At 37.8% G+C, this 18,105-nt stretch overlaps 1 protein-coding gene across 1 annotated transcript; it reads right to left on the minus strand.

Annotated features, from left to right (window-relative positions):
- Positions 1-8,263: 8,263 nt before the first annotated feature.
- LOC109219858 (probable ADP-ribosylation factor GTPase-activating protein AGD11) lies at positions 8,264-14,594 on the minus strand. Its single transcript, XM_019384327.1, has 9 exons — positions 14,111-14,594; positions 13,495-13,578; positions 13,011-13,095; positions 12,358-12,433; positions 11,497-11,660; positions 11,172-11,409; positions 10,477-10,593; positions 10,155-10,250; positions 8,264-9,057 (listed from the first exon to the last, which is right to left on the minus strand). The coding sequence occupies exons 1-9, from the start codon at positions 14,154-14,156 to the stop codon at positions 8,776-8,778; spliced, it is 1,188 nt and encodes a 395-aa protein (XP_019239872.1). The 5' UTR covers positions 14,157-14,594; the 3' UTR covers positions 8,264-8,775.
- Between the last annotated feature and the right edge of the window lie 3,511 nt (positions 14,595-18,105).

Below are 18,105 nucleotides of genomic sequence, written 5' to 3' on the forward strand. Positions count from 1 at the left end.
CGGTCCAATCGAGCCCACTCCTTCAAACGGGCACTGGTTCATTCTAATGGCCATCGATTACTTTACAAAATGGGTAGAGGCTGCATCTTACAAAGCTGTAACCAAGAAAGTCGTTGTAGATTTTGTCACGGATCGTATTGTTTGTCGAATCGGGGTTCCCGAGTCCATTATCACTGATAATACTGCCAATCTCAACAGTGATATGATGAAAGCCATGTGTGAAACCTTCAAAATCAAGCACAAAAACTCTACAGCATACACGCCTCAAATGAACGGACCTGTGGAAGCTGCCAACAAGAACATCAAGAAGATACTGAGGAAGATGGTAGAAAAACACAAACAATGGCACGAGAAGTTACCCTTTGCCCTATTGGGGTACCGCACAACAGTCCACACATCAACTGGGGCAACGCCCTATTTACTGGTTTATGGTACCGAAGTTGTCATTCCAGCCGAAGTAGAAATTCCTTCTTTAAGGATCATACAAGAAGCCAAACTCAGTGATGTACAATGGATAAGAAGCCGCTATGAGCAACTAACCCTCATAGATAGAAAAAGAATGAATGCAGTATGTCACAGTCAGCTTTATCAGAATAGAATGTCCCGAGCTTTCAACCAAAGGGTCAGACCAAGACAATTCCCACCGGGGCAGCTGGTGCTGAAGCGGATCTTCCCGCATCAGGATGAAGCCAAAGGGAAATTTTCACCCAACTGGCAAGGTCCTTACATGGTTCACCCGGTGCTAACAAGAGGAGCACTCATACTTGCAGAAATGGACGGAGAAGTTTGGCCAAAACCTATCAATTCAGATGCAGTCAAGAGATACTATGCTTAGATTGTCTACATTTCGTCATCTGATGTAACTGAACTACGCTTGACCTGATTCCCGTTTAAGAGGGGATACGTAGGCAGCCTTGTGGATTCGGTCACATCTTAATAAAATCTTCATTTCCCCAGAACCAGAAACTGGGGCAGAATTTTGAGGATGACCCTCAAAATTCCGAAACAAGTCCAGCAGACGCCATCGTATGCAAGATAGTCAAAAATCTGTTAAGAAACTGGGGCAGAATTTTGAGGAGGACCCTCAAAATTCTAATGCAAGGAAGCCGCAATGTCTCTAAAAGTGTTACAGTCATTAGTTCATCTAATTTACTTGATATTATATGTCACTATGTTTTTGAATAACTCTATTTCATAAATAAGTGCATATTTTCAAAAACTTTATTTCTATGGCCGCCAGGTGTTACTCAGGGTAACTCGAACAGGGCCTACAGAGCAAAGCAAAAAAAAGCAAGCAGACAAAGGCACAAACCAACCTTTCCCTCAAAGCTCACGATTTTTCTTTGGATGCAGGCACAGTGAACATAACAGGAGTACTCGCAAATATACACATATCAAAATCACTACCTTCATAATGGCAAGGCCGCCAAACGCAAATGTATCTCCAGCTAAGAAATATTCTGCTCCTACTCATTATTCGTCCATTTTCATGAGACTAAGCACTGTCTCAAATCTTGCGTGAGGCTAAGCCCTGCCTCCATATTTGCATAAGGCTAAGCATTGCCTTCTCTCTGCATGAGACTAAGCCCTGTCTCAAATATTGCATGAGGCTAAGCCCTACCTCCATATTTGCATAAGGTTAAGCATTTCCTTCTCTCTGCATGAGACTAAGCCCTGTCTCAAATCTTGCATGAGGCTAAGCCCTGCCTCCATATTTGCATAAGACTAAGCATTGCCTTCTCTCTGCATGAGACTAAGCACTGTCTCAAATCTTGAATGAGGCTAAGCCCGGCCTCCTTATTTGCATAAGGCTAAGCATTGCCTTCCCCCATGCATGAGACTAAGCTCTGTCTCGATCCTTGTATGAGGCTAAGCCTTGCCTCCCTATTTGTATAAGGCTAATCATTGCCTTCTCTTTACATGAGACTAAGCTCTGTCTCGATCGTTGCATGAGGCTAAGCCCTGCCTCCCTATTTGCATAAGGCTAAGCATTGCCTTCTCTTTGCATGAGACTAAGCCCTGTCTCAATTCTTGCATGAGCCTAAGCCCTGCCTCCCTATCTGCATAAGGCTAAGCATTGCCTTCTCTTTGCATGAGACTAAGCTCTGTCTCGATCCTTGCATGAGGCTAAGCCTGCCTCCGTATTTGCATAAGGCTAAGCATTGCCTTCTCTTGCATGAGACTAAGCCCCGTCTCAATTCTTGCATGAGGCTAAGTCCTGCCTCTCCATTTGCATAAGGCTAAGCACTGCGTTCTCATGAGATTAAGCATTGTCTCCCTTTGCATAAGTGTTGCTCTATTCTAAACCTTACATTATCCTCTTCTCTCGGGGCTAAGCTCTGCCCCCAAACTCTGCACAAGACTAAGCTTTGTTTTGTTATTACCTTTGGTATCATGTCTCTGCACTTCATGGGTTGATGTATAGCCAATCTGTCCAAAGGCGTCATTGTCCGAAGGCATCATCCTCATAGCCTGAAGACACAATGTCATGGCCTGAGGATCTCTCAATACTACACATCATTATTCAAAGGCGTCATGGTTCAGAGGCACCATTCTCATGGCCCGAGAACATCATTTCATGTCCTGTGAATCCCTTATCTCATGATTCATGACCCGGGACGTCATGGTCTAAGGACGTCATCCTCACTGTCCAAAGACAACCTTCATGGTCCAAAGGGAATTTGCATCATGTTTAAATTCTTGCAGTAATCTATATATTTGCATGCATCGTGTTTTAAGTTTTGCAGGTAATCTAGGAAGTAACCGTTCTTCAAACAGGAGCAACCTTCGCTCCGGTTTTCGCTCATACCATTTACACCCTGCCATTATTTCAAATGTAACTGATTCCCATCAATTACTCGCCCTTACTCTAATATCTGCCCTGTGATACATCCTTCACGCTTCAGATTCATATTCATAACTCCGCATAAACCCATCCGATACTATCCTTCCCAAAAGGAACCCTTTCCAAAACACACGACCATTCCTATAACAATTCAATCGGTTTCCCTCATATATTTTAAATATGCATATATATTTTCAAAATAGTGCACATGCATTGTTATTAGATTTACAAACATGTACAAGTATTTTTATAATTTTTCTATAATTTTAAAGGCTTTAAATTAATTTATTTCTGCATTTTTTATTATACAAATATCCAATAATTATCCGTCATATTATTTTTATGATGATTTAATCATCTAAATTCATCATTTATGCCCATATAATGCTTGAATATTTTAATTGCATTTTCATAATTACATTTTTATTTTGAAGGCTAGAATTGCACATCTTGCAATAATACCCCATATATATGCATAATTACATTATCTACACAGAAAATGACTTTTCATATTTTTATAATGTTAAGTAATTATTTTAAATTATTTCCATGCACAAATGACATTTTTATTATTTATTAATCATTTTTATAAATTATTTTACTGATTTAATTGGGTATTTAAAATCTAGCCCCATTCTAATTAATTTCGGACTTACCCAACCCAATATATTAAGCAACCCAATAACCCATACCCAATTACCCCAGAGCCATACCCGTCCAACTAGACCCATACCCGTCCAAATAACCCACCCGGCCATAATCTCTAATCCTAGTCGTTGATCTCAGAAGATCAACGACTCCCAATCGCCCAACCCTTTTTAATTTTACCAAACATCCCTAACCCTAAATTTCCCCACACCCGACGTCCTCTAATCTCTCATCTCCTCACCCCACACCCTCTCAAACCATAACCCGCCGTCACCATTTCTCCTTCAATTTCGGCCAGAATTGGAATCATTTCTTGATTCCTTGCCTTATTTGGCCTTATTTCTTTAACTACTATCCGTCTTTGATGTTACTTAAACTTATTTGCCTCAAGTGGCAAGTGTATCTCAAGAGACTCGAACCAGATTTGGTCCATAATCTCTTATATTTTGGTTATTCTCGTCCGTGTTCATCCTAATATCTGTGAGTACGAATATTTTTCGTATCTTTCAGTTAGGGTTTTGGATCTCTGGTTCAAACCAGATTTTGGTTCATTTTTGGTTCGCTTTAATGTTATTATTTACCTTGTTACTCATCGAATCTGTCTATTTTTGGTTGAATCTTTTACTTACCCCAAAATTAGGGTTTAGATCTTTCCAGATTTGAAACGATTTTCATTTTTAGTATTTTTCCTTTAATGTTTCGGTATCTCTACCTCTGTGTTTTATAGTTTCTCTACTATTTCTGACTGATTTTATTTACCCTAAAATTAGGGTTTTGATTTTCAAAGACGAACCAAATCTATTGTTTCATCTCTGTGTATTTATTACGGTTTCCTTTATTACTTCTGACTGATTTCACTTACCATAATTATTTCCATCTATATGTGTTTGTATTTCTGCCTATTTTTCTAGGGTTTCAATTATTTAATTATTTCTCTTAATGTTTCTGTCTATTTGTCTTTAACTCTGGCGTTAATTGCTGATCAATTTTACTTACCCCAAATTAGGGTTTGAAAATCTTTGCTAAGATTCCAACCTTTCCTTTCCTGTACGATACTGGTACTCCCTTATTTGGTTCAATTTACCTGTTCAGATTACTCCCTACCTTATTTGATCTGGTACTTGACTATTGATTGATTATGTATCTTAGTCTAAATAGTACTCGCCTGATTACATGCGGTTATGTCTTACTAATTGATTGAATCCGACTTAAATTTATTCAACTTCTATTTTCATTCCTTATTTGTGTAAGACTGATTCATTACCTTGTTTATCTACCTAGTTGAGTACTATTTAAACTCTTCCCCCTTTCCCCTTAGAAGAAGACTCGAACTCTCATATTTCTCAAAAAAAACTTAAGCTCTCTCGGGTGTTCTGATTTCTGTGCTAAGTGTCTCTTGATTTTGGCCGGCTGAAAGCCAAGGCCAAGTTATTCTGGGATTTCTCTGTTGTGGCATACTTGCTTGTTTCTTACTTAACTGGTATGCCCTAACCTTTGCAATTTCATTCCTTATGCTTTGCTTGACTACTCTGTTTCAACTCCCAGCATGACTCTGTCCTTTGTATGATTATGTGATCTTATTTAGTAACATTATTAACTTAAGACTAAATTATTCTGAATAATATGAATCCTTTTCATAATTTAGCCTAAGGTTTAAGTTGTCTCATGCGTTGTTTGTTAATTCTATACCTGTTCTGAACTTTGCACACTATAGACATGTAATCAGTAAATTTTGTTGCTTAACTAATATGCCTTGCCTGTGTAATCCATATGTATGACCAGCTTAATCGTTTCTACCTAAATGTTTCTGTGATTAAGCCATGATAGTCTTAAGTACTAGCATGAGTATTTAGCTTAACTAGACTTCGACTATTTGTTAAGCATGATTTCTGTATGTTTCCTTGGTACAGTTCTGCCTGCAACGCCATGTTCTGAATCCCGTTTCTTCTAAAATCCAACTATTTTTAAAACCTACCCCTTCTCTCTTTTGTATACCCCTAGTCCCTTAGGTTCTCAACCACCCCAGTATGAGCACTACCTAGGGCCCACATGAGACTCCTTTGAACTCTGACGCACTGGGGGCTGGTTTTCCAATCTCTTTTGAATTACTTTCTGAATGTGTGGTTCTGGTGTGAGCATTGTCTGGGGTCTCTGAGGCCCTTGGAAACTTTGACACACTGGAAGCCTGATTCTAATATGCTGTGGATGAATCACTGCTATGCTTCAAAGCTGTTATGTGGGAAGGCCTGGTTCCTAGGTTTATTTGGGCCTATGAAGGCTCCTTATAGTGTAACTATTACCATTATGTAATTCATTAGGCTATTCTGGTCTGTAATAACTATGTAATAACAGATTTGGGGATATTTAGTAAAGCTGGGGAAGGTTTTTCTTATATCTTTTGTTAAAACTGGGTAGAAATCCTGCCTATAGGATTTAATTATGCTGATTGAATTGTGTGAGTACTATACTGTGTTTAGAAATCCTGCCTATAGGACTTTCATGATCATTTTGATTCTGTATTTTACATTTTGCATACTAGAGATCCTGCTTATAGGACTTTCGTTCAATGTTGTACATTAGAAATCCTGTTCATAGGATCTATACACGCTTTCCAACAAATGTGCATTAGCAAGCATGCCTATAGGATCTTGTTATTTGAATTAACTGTCCTTCCTGGCAATCTGTTTAATTTCTGCCCGTACACAGTGAATAGATATCATGCCTATAGGATTTAAATCCGTCCAAACCTAGAAATCATGCCTATAGGATTTAAATTAATCCAGCAATAGATATCATGCCTATAGGACTAAAAATCATTTTCAAATTTAGAAATCATGCCTATAAGGTTTAAGTCAATTCAGTAATTAGAAATCATGCCTATAAGATCAAAAGGGAATAAAATCTATCCTGCAAGTCAAAATCAGTGCTACGCTTAGAAACCATGTATGTAGGTCTATAATCAACAAGCTTGTAGAAATCATGCCTTTAGGATTCTGTCGATCGATCCTGAATTCATTCACTATTGTCAATCACTTAAGAAATATATCTGTAGGACTTAATAATGATTCTGGGTTTATAACTTTGACATATTACTGCCTGAAGTGCCAAGATTCATGCTGAATAAAATCAGTAGGCAAACAATAGGTCTTAATGCTCGCCTTAACAAAGTTGTCTCTGCACTCTGTTTTCTCACATGGATATCCTGCCTATAGGATTCCAAAGTTAATAAAGTTCGCTAATTCAATTGCGTGCTTTTGTTGTCTATGTGTGGAGGTCAATGTGATCCCATGCTTGTTCTTTATCTGAAAGTCCTCTTTATTTTTGTTTGTCGCCTAGATTTCACATTTTTAAGTAACATAGTTGGTCTAGAACCATCCCAAATAGAGGTCCTATTACCTCCAGTGCCATAGGTAAGGGACGGGTAGTGCACGCATAAGGAACGAGCTAGAAACTACTAGAACGCTTAAGTAACAACTTAAAGATAGTAATTGGGTAGTAAGGAGATGCTAGACCGTGCGCTAATGCTATGTGTAACCCCCCGACTTGAGGGAGTTGCAAAGTATTGCATGGAATGATCTTATAGGCTAAAAAACTTAGGACCACCCCCTATACTCCTGTTTAAAAATAAATTGAATATTGTATTTGTCCAAATTATTTTCTTCCCTTTTTAGACTAATTCGCTTAATTTAAGTTCGGTCGGGACCCACCGTTGTGGACCTCGAGGGGTGCCTAACACCTTCCCCTCGAGGTAATTTCGAGCCCTTACCCGATCTCTGGCGATGTAAACTGGTTACATGAGTTATCTGCTCTAGGTGCCCTAACGCACCTTAATCCGTTAGGTGGCGACTCTTCCAATTCCAGTTCCCTACCCTCTCAAAACGAGTTGTCCCAGAAATGTCGAAATCTGATTTCGCGAGAAAAAGGGGGCGCGACATATTTAAGTGTGTAGTATTTATTCCAATACTTGAGTTGAAACTTGTTTATGAAAATATTCATCGTGAAAGTTTGGATTAAATCTCTTGTTATGCTTATGCATTGAATGAGTTTTATTAATTATGAAGTGAGTTAAATGTTTCTTTAATTATTCTTGTTCTTTAATATTTCCAATGGGATTAGCTAACCCTAGGACTCGCCCATTAACTTCGAATTAATCTTGGAAAAGGCAAACTCGGGGTTGCGAAAGATTAATTAACAAAAACTTGAGGCGTTAACCCTCATTTTATAGATTCTACCTAGGGATAGGATTAACCTACTAGTAGCCACATTCGGGTGTACTTAATCCTCTTAATTCTTTTAGGGATAATTCAATTAGGAAATCTTGTTAGTCTTAGGAAGAAACTAATATAGAATTATTATCCAAGGTTAATTAACATAATCTCACTCATATTTGTGAAACCATGAAACACATTGGATCATTACTTGAGTGTAATTCCCCTTTGTATCCATGTTTGTAGCCAATGATCATTTTACTTGCTTTCTAGGTTAGTTTAACTTTTCGCATTAGTTATAATATTTTCTCAAAACCCCTATTTGTGTTTGGCTTAACATAATAAGAGATAATTCTCTTACTTTCTTAATCGCCTACATATTGTTCCTTGTGGGATTCGACTCCGACTCATAGTTGGATAAATTATACTGCATGCGATCTTATACACTTACTCTTTGAGGAATGATTTGGACGTTATCACTGTGCACCTTGTAGACTCACTCTTAATTGACAACAATTACGACGATCATTTTTGTCCTGGTATTGGATAATTGTATCGTCACTTGAAAAGGAATAAACACCAACGTGTAATCTAATTAGCATTAATAAACCCAGAAAAGTACTCGTTTTGGTTAGAACAGATATCTTACATCATACAGTTGGTTAAAGAAATATCTAGCTCTAGCAATATCAAAAGTCTAATATGACATCAAAAGTTGAATGCTGGTGTGATTCCGGATTCCCCTGCCTTTCTGCTGCAGTCTACACTTGTCCGTCCAAATAGTCGACCCTTCACCATCTCAGCCCTGTCAGCGAGAGCATCCTCTAACAAGCAGAATTCACTTTTGCAACTACTCCAGTGTAGAGATTCATCAGACACTTTGCCAGTTTATTGTGTTTCCTTCTTCTACGCGTCCGTGTTTGAAGCAATTGACTAATCTAATGCAACCAAAAGGTTCACTGCAGCTAAGATAGAGGACCTCTCATACGTTACAGCAGCCCAAGGATTAACCATGTTAAATACACTACTGTATATGGTTGAATATTGTTTTTCATCAGCCTTCCCTTGCACCTGTTATTGTGTGAGAGGAACACATTCTAGCTCAATCTCTAGTACTCCCCTTTCAACGTTCTGCAGCTTCACAGTGATATCCTGTTTCACCTTACCATCTATTAGACTGATAATGCCATCTTTAACTAGAGTGTTTTCTTTGCTTGCTTTCAATTTTCCAAGCGGCATTGATTCACCGAGTGTCGAGTTTTCAGATGCTTTTGCAGCAGTAACAAGAGGCTGAATGTTAATCTCAGCTTCCCCCATGAAGTCGTCAGTTGTAAATGTATCCTTGTCATAGACAAGCTGCGAAACCATGCCTAAGTTCATTAGGGTGGCTTGAACAATTCAGTGAAGCAACTCTCACATATGCTGATAACTACTTTTTTATACAAAAAGGGGGCAGCCTGCCGGTGCACAAAGCATCCTGCGTTGACACAGGGTCCGAGAAAGGGCCGCAGGGTAGGCAATTTATTAAGGAAAAATGTGCAGAAGGTGAAGATTCATATGGAAATTGGCATTTTCTCAAGTTCCTTTCATGTATCATCCATCATATGATACTAAAAAAAATGACTAATCATGTCACTAGAAGGCTATGTAGAAAGTTTTAACAATATATTTCCTTCATTCAGTCTGGAGTGTCATCTCTGGTCGTGATTGAATTTGATACAAGTTTGGAACACCTCACAGAATCAAAACGCATATCATATGAAGTTAGTTACCAAGATGAAGAGAACGGAGACATGAATGTGATGTGGAACCATTTATATTGAGAAAGAAACAGAAAACATGAATTTACGGTTCATCTGTGTTATTAGGAGATGAAAGCTAAGATTTAGGCATATCGTTGAATGTGGTTGATCCAAATTTCATTCCTTAACCAAGATGATGAACTAAGATGTAGAGATTTAAGATTCTGATTGCTCCTCATGTTCTAAATAACATTACAAGGATCACTATACTTATACAATTATGTAACAAATTGCAGAAAATTTTTCTAACGGCTCCAAGTAGCCAGTGTAAGCTCTAGCAGCTTGACTGAATGCAGAGAAATGAAAGGAAAAGAAGATAATCTGTTTTCTCTTTCCCTGTTTGTTTGTAATAAGAAAGGGAAATCATGCAAAGGAAAAGTTTCTCCTTTCTCTCATTTGTTCATTGCTAAAATTTTAACCCTTTCTTTCACATTTTTTTCCACTTCCCCAAAGGAACCAAAAGAAAGAAAATGGCTTGTACCAATTATTACTTGGTCATACCAGAGACTAGATTTAAGTATTCATAATAAAAAATAAACATGGCAAGAGAAATGAGAAGGTATTGAGGTAGGTTTATTATTAGTTTGTTCATATAATTGTCCCTCTTCACATTTAATAGCTAATAAAATTAAATGATAGAAAAACACATACCACTTTCAAAGGAGGAACATTTTCTGGAATTGACAACATTAGCTTTTCATTCCAGACAGGGTTAAGATTGTTCTTGATGACACGCGTCTTGACTGACTGCAACCAAAAGAAGTCCAGAGCTGGGTTTAGTATGAGGATTTTAATGCCATGTGTCACCCACAGGTGGTAGGAGAGGGAGGGAAGTTCCAAATAAACCATCAGCCCCAGTTCTTTTGGGTGGCAATAGTTTCCAGTAAGGATGCTACAGATCTGGATAAACTTCAAAAGTTTAGCCTGCACTAATGCAAACAATGACAAAACTCAAAAAAGAATTAGCATTTACCTGGCTTCCCAAGGAGAGAATTACATAAGGATCACTTGTTACCACATCACGGACAGCTAGGTTGGTCCCTCTCACCACATTGACTTTTATCAATCCTATAAATTCAACCATACCTGCCTATAGACAAAATATGTAGGTGTATGATTCAGTTTTACAAATTGAAAGCTGATTTTGTGATAAATCATGCATGTGTTAAGTATGATATTAAGTCAATCCATGATCGTACAGAATTGCATTATTGTCTTTGAAATTACATAAGAAACCATCATTTTCTTTGCTCTATAAATTACATAAGGAACAATCCTTAAAACACAGTCTATGTTTTGGTTTCGAGCAATTTTGAAACAAAAGCACCAGCCGGGACATACTTTCCGCTAAAGAGCACTATTGAAAATGGGGTTCGGGAGGCCCTCGAAAAGGCAATAGAGCACGAAAGACTTTCCATCCAGTCTCCAAGTGTTTGCAATATAAGTGGCCCTGATTCAAAGCCCCAGAAACCCCCCCATCCCCACCTCACGCTCTCTCTAAAAGAAGCCCTTCCCCTTTCTTCAACAAGAAATTCCCGCTTTTCAAATAATAATTGACCTTACCAATATGCATTCCATGTAAGTTGAGAAGCAGAATGGATAAAAGAAAAAACATAATTCACTCAGGTTCGTATAGAAGATTTTGTTCCTTACAGAAAAAATTATTACCATTGAGTTACTTTTCTTGGTGCTCCTGTGTTCAGATTCTTTCCTTCTCCAGCTATTACGAAATGCATGCCCTATGCCATGGATGCGATGCCCAGTGGATTGCTTCTCATAATGTCTCTTATCCAGGGCCAAACTACAAGAAAGGCTTAATGAATTGCAGCGTGAGGATGATGATGGTGGGAAGGGGCAGATCATTTGCACATCAGTGTTTAGAAATTGCTGCAGCTCGTATTTTCTCCTGAGTATCCAGCAAGTGAATTTTCAATTCAGAATAGAATGTGGCAATACATATACCTATATCATATGGTTACTGAAAAGACGTTACCTGATAAAGTCAGTACGCTCTTCTATTGATGCCTCTGGTCTGGGCTTCCGATAACTATCAGGAATGGAAGCTTCATACTTCAAGTTTGCTGCATTATTTCCACCCATCTCTATCAAACTATCAACTTGGTCGTCTGTCCATTCGTCGAGCTTCACTGACAGAACCTGTTAATAATGACGGACTAGTTAACCGTCGCACCCCTTTTTAACCTTTATTTTGTTCCCATTGGAAAGAGGAAAGATTATCAAAGTGAATCAAGTACAGGAATGGTGCCTACTACCCAGTCAGGAAAAAGCAAGATCTTGGAATGACAAAAATAGAAGATTATGTAACTTGATATTTCGCAAACTTTAACACACTTCTGCAACATACATGAAGGGTACAGACCCTCTATACAACAATATTCATCTGAAATACAATAAAATAACAGCTTGTGAATCAGTAAATTCTCCTAACTTTTAGCTTAGCCTAGATAGAAAAGGCTAAATCATGTTTCAAAATGAATAAGATGGAAATAACTGCATGCTTTGGTGGAAATTTATTACAACCCAAATGAAATAAAATATTGATACAAGTTTTGCTCTGAACATCAGTTAAGTTGGAGCAACTTGCTTCATCCAGGCAAAGATGAATAGAGAAGGTTAGGTTCTTTCTTTCCATAGAATTTTCCACGTGGCAGCTTTCTTACCCGTACTTCGACATTTCAAGTATCTACTCTGTTTTAGGTTTTCCAATTACAATTTCAGTTCATATGAAGGGGCATGAGGAAAAAAAGGAAATAGATCAAACATTATTCTAGTACATTCAACAATAACAGAATATATGGCGGTTAAGACAAACAGCAAAGTTTGAATATCCAACCTTCGATATGTGCACTCCAAGGCTTCGATGTACTCCGGAGCACTTGATACATATAAAAACTCCAAGACTTAAAGATCTGAATATCACGAGATGAGATAGATATAGCAAGCTATTTCGAGACTCAAGGCCAAATTGCAAAAAAGAGGAATATACTAGGCTAATTCAATTAAAGGAAAATCTTCAAAGCAGGATTCCTTTTTTCAAAAAACAAAAGATACTGCTAGGTATTAAGTTTCTTGAAATGCAATATAGAGAGGGGAAATAAAGAAAGCATTTTTTCAATAACGTAAAACAACTAATATTCTCAAGTTTGGATGATTTTAAATCTTCTCAAACCACTGTCAACCTCAGTATGTTTGCTGAATGGGAGGAGAGACTTTACATGAACACAAAACAGCAAACCCCAAAAAAACTAGGTGAAAAAGACTAAATTTACTGTTCCAACAACATTTGAGATACATAAAGTACCAGCACAAAGGAAAACTTCAGAACAAGAAGTAAAAGGTTTCTGTAATGGATGGTCCCTAAGTCAAATAACGTGGGACAGTAAAGGTTCAGCTACAAGATGAATCAAAAAAGTAACTAAAGAGATTGATCGACCATTTTCTTTAATTGCGATAGGAAACTGATATGTCATAACTTCTGATACTTACACCCATTTTGGATCAGGAGATCCACAATCTGCACAGAATCTATTGCCAGATTCACTCAACAGCCTCTGTAGTCTGTGTCGAGGACCTGATAAACATAATACAGGAGTACTAGAAACACTTACAAGCTGTGAAAGTGACTATACTTGCAAATCAAGCTTATTCAATCATGTAAAATGAGAAAATATGCATTGAATCCAACCAATTTAACAGCATAGCATCAAATATCCAACATTTGATTTAGGAAAAGAGTAAAACTCAACATAATTGAAAAGAAAATTAAGGAGATCTCCATGGCGATCAAATTGACATAAGAGTAAACATGAAAGCGACTAATCCTAGGCAACTGATCATGTATATCGTGAAAAAAGGAAAAACAAATAAAAGAAAAATCATCCTGTGAAAATGTTAAGGATGATGGTTAGTAAATCTTCAAAACTAGTAAAATTTGGCATTCATGTCATGGTGAGAAAAAGATATTACATACTCGAAGAACGCTTTCGTCTATCTGGTTGAGGAACACTACAATTTGAAGATGATTCCATTTGCAGAAGTTCATAGAGGCAAGAACCTAGGACAAATAAAGATGAGCTATTATTACATTACACATGCGTAAAGAGACAGCAACTATCCGAACCTGCATTCTGTAGAAATAATTGTAACAGCTTGTCAATTCAACACAGCAGGTGAAGAATAAATCTGAGAATGTTAGTACAATTTACCCTTTGACAAAGACCAAAAAGGAATTTGGTAGCATAAATGACAGAAAAAGATGAACAACCAACCCAACAGATTGAAGAGCTAGATGGTCTTATTTACTGTAACATAGTAAGAAAAAGAAGTGCATTCTGGTCACAAATTATCCAACATCATCTTATCAAACAAACAAGAATTCAGTGAACCCTGCTAGATAAAAGCCCATATGCAAAACCTGAGACTGAGGATCATGTATAGAATTGCCTAAAAGCTGCACATGTATGTATATTCGCTCATTCCAAATTTACTTGTTTCTTTCCTCGAATAATATAACAAAATAATCTAATCCTAGACATGATCAGACGAGCATAATTTTGTTTTAATTAAAGACAAGTGAGAAAGAATACCTGAAACATTGTTGCTATCAGCATTTCCCTCATGAGGAATAGACATTTTCCGTCCTCTAAATTGATTATCCCAAAAAGCTCTATAATTGTAAAGAATTCATCTTCTTTTATCCTTGAAAGGAATTGTCACCACGAGAACCCAAATTCATCCATCAATTGCCAGCGTGATTATATCAAAAGGAAAAAAAAAAGTCTCTGACATATTCAAAGAAGCTTTTATTGGGATTGTGAGAATGTTTCGCTCGTCTAATTGATACGATTATCTAGCAAAAGGAGAAATGTATAATTGTATCTATATGGGAAACAGAAAAAATAAGATAGTTGTTAAGATTCGATTGTGTTGTTTTCCCAGAGCAAAAGAAATCAAATGTTGGGATGGAATGCATTTTTTGGGTGGTTGGGGACAACTACCCAACAAATGATTTGAGGAGATACCAAAGTCGCACGACTGCCGTTTTTGGCGCGTACGCAAGATTACTATCTCATTCCCTTCAAATTAAATGCCTCCTTTATGACTTTATGCCAATAAGGCTTTGCCTATGGGAGACTTTTGGATTTACTCTCAATTTAATAGTACTAATTTCTTGTACAATGTTAATACAAAATTGTGACACTATATTAGAATAAACACTAGTCCGGCATACCATCCAATAACTTGTACCGGTAAAATTCGGTCTTAACACGTGACTCTTTACTGCAGCGACACATAGCAAGAATGGTTCGGTACCTAGAAGCATGGAAGGTAAAGCCGGAAGACTCGAAGAATTACAATGGGGATTGTCCATTCAAATTCAAATCCAGAACAAGAGTGACTAGAAGGGACTCACCAACTTAATACCTTCGGCCCGAACTCCAGTATAACCAAGATCCTCCCGGGAGATTATGGCCCCTATCTGTTACACCATTGTAGTTATTACTAGCAAGGATCTCGCCACCAGCTAGCCATATACACAATGTGTAGGCTTGAAACTTGTAACCGTCACATCCTACGGAGACTATACGCACTTTACTTCATGCACTTGTAACACACACTAAAAAATCATGCACAACACTCCAGAAGTTATTATTTCAATTATATTCCTGAAGAATTGTACTGCATTCTTATGTATCCCCATCAAAAGCCGACATCTAATAAGAATCTCTCTATTTAGCTCTTTAATTCAACTTTTATTGACATTTTTATTTGTAATTTCATTCAAAGCACTTTAGATAAATTTATTTGATAGTGGCCTTATAATATAAATTTAATTATGTATTCTAAAACTAATAGGTTAAACACTTTTGCGCTCATCCTGAGGCCCTAGCAATTGAGTATTTGAACCAAGTTTTATCACTTCTTCTCAATTTTATGTTACTCACTTGTTAATTATTCATTCAAGGGAAACTCCATGCCCGGTGTCAATAACCAGCTAGTGGACCTAGCAACTCAACTAATGGATCAAACTAGAGGAAAACGAACTCCAAATAATCAATCTCCTAGAACTTCACCGTCCCACTCAAGAGAAAATTTCTCAGCAAGATCCACTAGCAGGGGTGACGAACAACATCGGTTAGAGGAGACGATGAATTTTTTTATGACTCAGCAACAAGGTCGGGACTGTGTTGTCACTGTACGTGGTCGAGATAGCATGGCCGATCTCATTGAATTGGGGATGTTTGATTTTGACGTAATCACGGGGATGGACTGGCTTTATTCATGTTTCGCTAAGCTTGATTGCCGAACCAGAACCGTTAAATTTGAATTTTCAAATGAGCCAGTTATTGAATGTAAGGGGGATGATGTGGTGCCAAAGGGGTGTGTTTATCATTTAGTCCGGGTTACGGATACCGATGTTGAGGCACCTACACTTGAGTCTGTACCAGTTGTGAATGACTTTCTGGAGGTCTTTCCAGATGAGCTCCCTGGGATCTCACCATACAGTGAGATTGATTTTGGAATTGATGTGATGCCAGGCACGTAGCCTACATCCATTCCTCCCTACAGAATGACACCGACAGAATTGAAGGAACTAAATGAGCAGTTGAAGGACTTGTTAGAAAAAGGCTTCATCCGGCCAAGTGTTTCGCCTTGGGGAACACCGGTTCTCTTTGTAAGAAAGAAAATAGGTCACTGAGAATGTGTATTGACTATCGGCAGCTCAACAAGGTCACGATCAAGAATAAATACCCACTGCCAAGGATAGAGACTTGTTTGACCAATTGCAGGGTGCTAAGTACTTATCCAAGATTGATTTAAGATCCAGGTATCACCAATTGAAGATCAGGGAGTAGGATATTGTGAAAACAGCTTTTAGGACCCGGCCTTGAATTTCTAGTAATGTCCTTTGGGCTAACAAATGCCCCGACAGCTTCCATGAATATTATGAATCGAGTCTTCAAGCCTTTTCTTGACTCATTTGTGATACTGTTCATTGACGATATTCTGGTATATTCACGCAATCGAGAGAACCATGCCGATCATCTTAGGGCAATTTTGTAGGCCCTGTATCAGCACAAGTTGTATGAGAAGTTTTCGAAATGTGAATTTTGGCTTGAATCTGTCATGTTCTTAGGTCATGTTGTCTCTAGAGAAGGAATTAAGGATGATCCTCAGAAGATTTTAGCGGCGAAGAATTGGTCTAGACCTACTACCCCAACAGAGATTCGCAGTTTCTTGGGCTTACCTGGATATTACAGGAAGTTTGTGGAGGGGTTCTCTACTCATGCCTCTTTGTTGACTAAATTGACACAGAAAGCGGTTAAGTTCCAGTGGTAAGATGCTTGTGAAAGGAGCTTCCAGGAATTGAAATCAAAAATTGACTACGGCACCAGTGTTGACCCTTACAGAGGGTACAAATGGCTTTATGGTATATTGTGATGCTTCAAGAATCGGACTTGGGTATGTATTAATGCAACATGGCAAGGTGATAGCTTATTCTTCTAGGCAACTCAAGAATCACGAAAAAAACTATCCAACACATGACATAGAGCTTGCAGCTGTGGTATTTGCATTGAAGATTTAGTGTCATTATCTGTATGGGGTCCATGTGGATATATTCAGGACCATAAGAGCCTTCAATACATTTTTAAACAGAAGGAACTGAATCTAAGGTAGAGAAGATGGCTTGAGTTACTCAAGGATTACAACATCAATATTCTGTATCATCGGGGGAAGGCTAATATTGTAGCGAATGCTCTTAGCCGGAAATCTATGGGTAGCACTTGGTGGCATATCAAAGGTCGTTGGCCAAAGTGGTTCATTGGTTGGATAGTTTGGGAGTTCGTCTTGCGGATTCTAGTGAAGGAGGAGTGATTGTGCAAAATAGGGTTGAATCATTGCTTATTGTGGAAGTCAAGGAAAAGCAATACAACGACCCATTGTTGGTACAATTGAACGAGGGGATTCATAAACATAAGACCATGGCCTTTTCTCTTGGCATGGATGATGGTACACTAAGGTACCAAGGGCGACTGTGTATTCCAAATGTAGATGGTCTCCAGGAAAGAATCATGACCGAGGCTCACGCCTCTAGGTATTCCGTGTACCTGGGCTCTACAAAGATGTACCATGATCTTAAGAAAGTCTACTGATGGAATGGTAAGAAGAGGAATGTAGCGGACTTTGTGGCAAGATGTCCAAATTGTAAGCATGTGAAGGCCGATCACCAAAGGCTCGGTGGGTTGGCACAGAACATAAAAATTGTAAGCACATGATTTTTGGCCCACACTGTTATAAGAGTTATTTTTAGTTTTCTTAGTGTTTTTAGTACCTATTTGATTTTACGAAATTTTAGTATACTTTTATCTTTAATTTAAGTTTTAAACATAAAATCGAAAATACCAAAAATAGTTCATTACATATTTTCTTATTTTTTACTTAGGGTCATTAGCGCTTTATAGTGATATTAATTTAAACTTACCATGATTCTAACTTACTTTTCTTTACTTTTATTTAGTATAGTCCTTGAAAATATAAAAGAAAAAAAAAAGAAAGTTACACTTTACGTTATGGTTTA

This window comes from Nicotiana attenuata, unplaced genomic scaffold, assembly GCF_001879085.1.
Source record: "Nicotiana attenuata strain UT unplaced genomic scaffold, NIATTr2, whole genome shotgun sequence".
NCBI classification, from domain to species: domain Eukaryota; kingdom Viridiplantae; phylum Streptophyta; class Magnoliopsida; order Solanales; family Solanaceae; genus Nicotiana; species Nicotiana attenuata.